This window comes from Phacochoerus africanus, chromosome 13 (genome assembly GCF_016906955.1).
Source record: "Phacochoerus africanus isolate WHEZ1 chromosome 13, ROS_Pafr_v1, whole genome shotgun sequence".
Lineage (NCBI taxonomy): Eukaryota > Metazoa > Chordata > Mammalia > Artiodactyla > Suidae > Phacochoerus > Phacochoerus africanus.
In genome coordinates this window covers 16,524,955-16,530,954 of record NC_062556.1, presented here as the reverse complement: position 1 = coordinate 16,530,954, position 6,000 = coordinate 16,524,955, and the positions used below count along the sequence as shown (strand labels likewise).

Genomic DNA, 6,000 nt, shown 5'->3' with positions numbered 1-6,000 from the left:
CGGGATCCGAGCCACGTCTGCAACCTACACCACAGCTCACGGCAACGCCGGATCGTTAACCCACTGAGCAAGGCCAGGGACCGAACCCGCAACCTCATGGTTCCTAGTCGGATTCGTTAACCACTGCGCCACGACGGGAACTCCCTCATAACTGTTTTAAAGTGAATTACTCATGGATTAGTAGATGCAAACTATTCTACATAGGATGGATAAATAATAAGGTCACATTGTAATAGCACAGGGAACTACACTCAATACCCTGTGATCAGAAGCCATAATGGAAAAGAATATGAAAAAGAATTTATACATATAACACACACATATATATATAACTGAATCACTTTGCTGTACAGCAGAAATTAACACATTGTAAATCAACTATACTTCAATAAAATAAAATATTTTTAAAATAATAAATGAATACATAAAATGAATTACCAATTGATTACAGGAGTGCAGTCAGATGAAAACAGTTTCATTCTTTTTTGAATATTAACTCTAACAGGTACCTGAGAGGAAATAACGAAGAATTGCCGTCATTTCAAATGTCCTGTTTTCCTTACTCTTTGACAATATGTAACCTACCATGTATCTTGTATTTAATATAACGTCTAAGACTTTAGGAGAAACGTACGCAATTCTGAATGGGTCACAGGACAGAGTCTGATTATTCTTTCCCCACATGTGCCCTTACTCATTGAGAACATGGGCTCTTTCTCAAATTAGTCATCAGACTTACTACCCGTTCTGAGAAGAACAAGACTGGTAATAGTGCTTACAATATTTCTTATATTGCATATGAATAAAGAAATGCATTCACTTTTCTTAATAATAAATAAGGCAAGTCACCCTGCTCCAAAATGCTTGGGCTATACCTTGCATTGTTTGTTTTTTTGTTTGTTTTTTTCTTTTTTGCTGAATATCATTTGCTAAAAGTTTCGAGTCATGCTCAATGACTGATTTATTGTTTCTTCACGGGAGGAGGGGAGAAGCATTAGGTACCTGGTACCCAGCAAAAGCCCTGAGGGCAGAGTTATCAGTGAAATTCCTCAAAGTGACAAAGGGCTAGAAGAGGGGTTCCTTGCTGGTACAACCAGGTCACAAGCCTAAGAAGGCTTGACGGGTGTGGCTGGCTCCCTCCCCAGGGCTTGCCCTGTTTCCGATCTGGGCTTGGCTGGCCGGGTTGTGCTCCTCCTGGCTCTCTGCAGGACCTCGGGCTCCAGGAATTTGGACCGAGTGGTAGAGACATCGCCGACAGAGACGGCAATTGCCAGCTTCCTCCCTATGCTGCCTTGTGATTCAAAGCAGGATTCTGCTCTGCTTTTCTAAAAGGGGAGCACGTTAATGCTGGAGACCCACAGATCAGAAGCAGGCAAGGAAACTCCACCGGTCCCATCCAAGAGTCTGTAAGTAAACAGCTCCTCTGCGGTGAACCATGGCGGGGATGTGGTCACGGGGAGCCGAGGGGCTTGAAGATCTGACTGCTGGGTCCCTAAGGGAGGTGATAGGAGCTTCAAGAGCATTGGTACTTGGTCATTTCGCAAGGACCCTGGGCTGGAAATGGCTACCTTCAAACACATGCACAGAAAAGACACCCCCACACATGCCCATCCCTGCCCTGGCAATGCCAAGTGACCCAAGCACCGCCTCCGTGCTTGGCTGCAGGAAGGAAGAGGTGGGCATAAGAGGATACTTCTCTACACGGGGCCTTTCTCCGAAATAAACGCCCTGGAGCCTGGTGGCTTTATGTGCTAGCCTTTCACTCTCAAATGGCCTTGGACTGGGCCTCTCTCACACGGATCTGGTCTGATACCGAAGTCAGACATCGGACATGGCAGCAACGGCCGCAGGCCCTCTGGGTGGCACAGGCACTAAAAACACTTTTTGCTCTGCTTCTCCTCTTTGCATCCATTTCTGGCTAAGGTGCTCTCTTCCTCCCAGGGGTGCATTTCTACAGTAGGAGTTAGATTTCTATCCTCCTACGCTCTATGAAAGTGTCCTTTTCTACAAGAATAATGCACACCACAGAATTGTGAGATCCTGGGTATGATTAGCTCATGGATCAATATCTTCATGTGCATTTGCATTTTCAATATTTCATGTACCTCCCAGAGGAGACCAAGACTGGAGTCGCAGGCCTGTTTCTGTCCCCACGCCCTCCTCAAATGATCTCCTGAGCTCTCTAAACCTCATCATCACTATATTTGCAGTAATAGTAACAGCTGCCTTATAAGATTGTTATAATGATTAACCGAGGAAATACAAAGCCCTTTTTAACCTAGTACATTATCTCTTGTTGGTATTATTATTGGCAGAAATGCACAGCCATAAGCTAGCCAGGTACCAAGAAAAATGAGTAGGATGTACTTCTTGTGTTTCTTTTCCAACATAATAGTTCGCTTCTGGTCTGACAGGAGCTTCGCCCGAGGTTACCCGGGTAGCGAGTGACAAAGCAGGCCTAAAATCCAAGCCCGCCAACCTAGTCTGGCTTCACGGTGAGTATTTCTAATGCACACACAAGAGGATACAGTGAAGCAGCCACCAGCAGGGTGAATGGGACAGGGCGACACGCGGGCTAAGGGACCGGCTCCTTCAGCCGCACCCAGTAGGGCGGGCGTTTCCCGCCTCACTTGCATCTCCTCCCTCAACTGCAGGAGCCATGTGGCCTCTCCTGCTGGCTTTTTTCCTGCTTCATGCCTGCCCCGCTGGAGGAGCCCGCGACCTCCGCCAGGTCCTGATGCTGCAGAAGACGGAGCTTGCGCTGCGCCTCTACCGGAGCGTGGCCGCCACCAGCAACCAGACCAACCTGGTCCTCTCCCCGGCCGGCGTGTGCATCCCTCTGGAGCTCCTGCACTTTGGGGCCCAGGGCAACACGGGCCGGCAGCTGGCCGAGGCCCTGGGCTACACCGTTCATGGTAAGAGGAACGCTGCCCACCCCACTCCCCCACCCCCATCTGAGTGAGCAGGGAGCTCCCAGGGCCCAGCGATGGGCAGGCAGAGAAGGTTGCCCACTGGTAAGCGGGCCGCAGAAGGCAGTCCAACACTGCATCGCGGCTACTCTTGATGATTTTCAAGGTTCCTTCTAGCCTCAGATTTGCTGGCGATTTCTCAGTTGCGTTTTACAAGCCTTTTATAGGCTTACTAAGTGCCAGGATGTGCTCAGAGCACCTCCCAAATATAATTTAATTCACTGCTCCAACAGCCCTACTGAGGCAGGTAATTCTCACCATCCCTGTTTTAGAGAGGAGCCTATTTTAGGCACAGAGAGTACAAGCAACTTGCCCAAGGTCACAGGCTAGGAAGCAGCAGAGTTGGGACTCAGGCCCAGGCTGTCTGGCTCCTGAGCCCATGCTCTTGACCAACCTGCTTTCATAAACCTCTGCCTTCTAGCTGGGGCCGTACTTACCCCATAATTCTAGGGCCCATACTCAGGGCCTCTGGCAAGGCCTGACCTCGGTCCCAACCTCCTAATTCCACACAAACGCAGACACTCATACATACAATTTTTTTTTCTCTATCGTAGAATTAAAAGATAGTTAAAAAACAAACAAAAAAAAGAAAAAGGAAAGGCGTTACAATTGTGTGAATGTGCTGAGACCAGCTCAGCAGGATGGGGCTAAAGAACAGGTGCTGTGAAACTTAAGAAAAAGTGAACATAAAACAAGACACATTTATCTTAATCAAAAGTGGCTCAGTGGTTAACGAATCCGACTAGGAACCATGAGGTTGCGGGTTCGGTCCCTGCCCTTGCTCAGTGGGTTAACGATCCAGCGTTGCTGTGAGCTGTGGTGTAGGTTGCAGACACAGCTGGGATCCCGAGTTGCTGTGGCTGTGGTGTAGGCCGGTGGCTACAGCTCCGATTCAACCCCTAGCCTGGGAACCTCCATATGCCATGGGAGCGGCCCCAGAACGGCAAAAAGACAAAAAAAAAAAAAAAAAAGGAACCGGGGGACTCAAGGTCTCAGGGACCAAGAGCGCTGCCTCAAGAAACCACACTGCTTTTATTGTCCTCTTTAGGATGACGGCAAGTGAGGAGGGGCCTTTAGGTGCAGGATATAGTTTTTTTATTATTATTTTAAAAGTTCTTTTATTATTTTAAAAGTCCCATAGCTGGTAGATGGTTAAGCTTTTATTCTGGCCTTTAGGCATTTAACAATCATTAGCATTTGAGGAAGCTTGGCGTCAACTAGCTATACATAGCATCTAGAGAATCATCACTGTGCTTCTGCAAAAGGCATGCCTATCTGCCACAACCCAGTGTGCCTAGAAAAAGGATAAGCATTACCATTGTGTGAATTAATACTTTTTAGAAAGCACAGAAACTAATACCAACACAGTCATAGCAAGGGCTTCCTTTGAGCTGGAGTCTTGAGTTGGCGAGTAGAGGTGAACAATCCAGATGCCCGGCCACAAGGCACCAGCTGTGTGTCCTGGCCCCTCCAGCCAGTGCCTGTCTTTTGCCGAAACAATTCTGGTGAGCCTGGTGGCACACAGACAGATGTGTTTTCTCTCTGGTGGTAACTGAAGGCAAACATAAGCTATCACGCTGAATTTTTCTCAGCAAGTAAATCACAGAAACGCACGCATCCGTGGACGTAGTCTTCAGCCACATTAGATGCAGTGCAATGCAATCCAATCCATCAAGTGCCTCTGAGCTCCTGCTGTGTGGGCTGGGGCTGTGCCAGGAATGCAGCAGGCAGATAATATAAGGAAAACTGCACACAAGCAGCTCGGGCTCCCAGGAACGATGCCCACAGAAATACACTCTAACACGGCACGGTAGGTGTACTTTTTTAAAATTAAGTTAGGACAAGGGAGGACATGACTCATTCCATCAGCAGATCAGGACGGAAAAGTGAGAAACGCAAGCACAGTTATCCTGCGGTCAAGGTTGCTGTTGTCAGGTGCAATCATGGTATCTGGTTAACCAAATACGATGATTAAGAGGGTTTCCATTCAACAATTCCCAGACGTCCAGACTGCTTCACGGTTCAGCTCTGTGAATATAATCCTACCTTTCTTTTCTTACTCATAAATAGCCTCATTATCTTATGGCACCCTGATTAATTATTACAAACAAGAATGTGTTGCTTACAGAGTTCTAGTTAATAGAAAACCCCTGTATGTTTGTTTGCCCGCAAATCGTTCCAAGAATCATGTGTGAGCTGCTTCAAACAACCTGCCAATGACCTCCGCCTGCCCTGGCCCAGCCTTTCCGTTCAAGTGAAGGCAAACCAGAACCACCAAGCCGGGTTCCGGGGCCTGGGGGCACTGTTCCCGTCCGATCAACGGGGAGATCTATCCAGGTTCACAGAGGGACACATGGGCTGTTTTCCCCCCGACATCCAGCCAAAAGGTGACCATCAGCCACTTTGCTAGGACCCCCACCTGCTGGTGCGCCAAGCACAGCAGGAATTTCAGAACAGGCACCAGAAATACCTGCAGAGAGTACCACTGTTTCTCCACATGAAACCCCCGATTTCCTGAAGGTCCCAAGTTCTAGGGGTTACTGTGCGTTTCCAGATAAAATTAATAGAGAACACTTTACGGCGATGCTGGGGACAGAGGCGTCAGCGATGGAGGTGGCCTGGCCCCTGGGAAAGGATCCTGTGTGGTGATGCGTACGGACTCCCTTGCACAGTCGTGGCATTTGATCCCTAAAGAAACCACATGCAATCTCCAGGCCCCCAGCAGAGTCCCCGTCTTACAACTGAGACGAGACGTGAATGATTTAGCAAGACGCAGTTCACCCAACTGGCCAGTGGCGGAGCCGGGATTCCACTTTCAGATTTTTTGACTCCAAAGCCTATGTTCTTTCCTCAATTCCTCAGCCCCGCTCTCAGTCACCGAGCAGTTGCAGAGATCTATCTAAAGCGCCTTGAAACGTCTCCATCTACAGCATCTCTGTTTTTCACTAAACCCACACTCGTGACTTTCTCAGCCCAACCAAACCCTCTGGACATCATCCTAAACCTCACCCCATGCCTCTCCCACTACCTT

The 6,000-nt window shown here is 48.4% G+C and overlaps 1 protein-coding gene across 1 annotated transcript in view; it reads left to right on the top strand.

The window, feature by feature from the left end:
- Positions 1 to 1,183: 1,183 nt before the first annotated feature.
- Positions 1,184 to 6,000, top strand: part of SERPINE3 (serpin family E member 3) — a 30,699-nt gene continuing 25,882 nt past the window's right edge. Inside the window, 3 exon segments of the mRNA XM_047756438.1 lie at positions 1,184 to 1,406; positions 2,415 to 2,495; positions 2,655 to 2,915. Coding sequence (XP_047612394.1) covers positions 2,660 to 2,915 — 256 coding nt within the window. The 5' untranslated portion in view covers positions 1,184 to 1,406; positions 2,415 to 2,495; positions 2,655 to 2,659.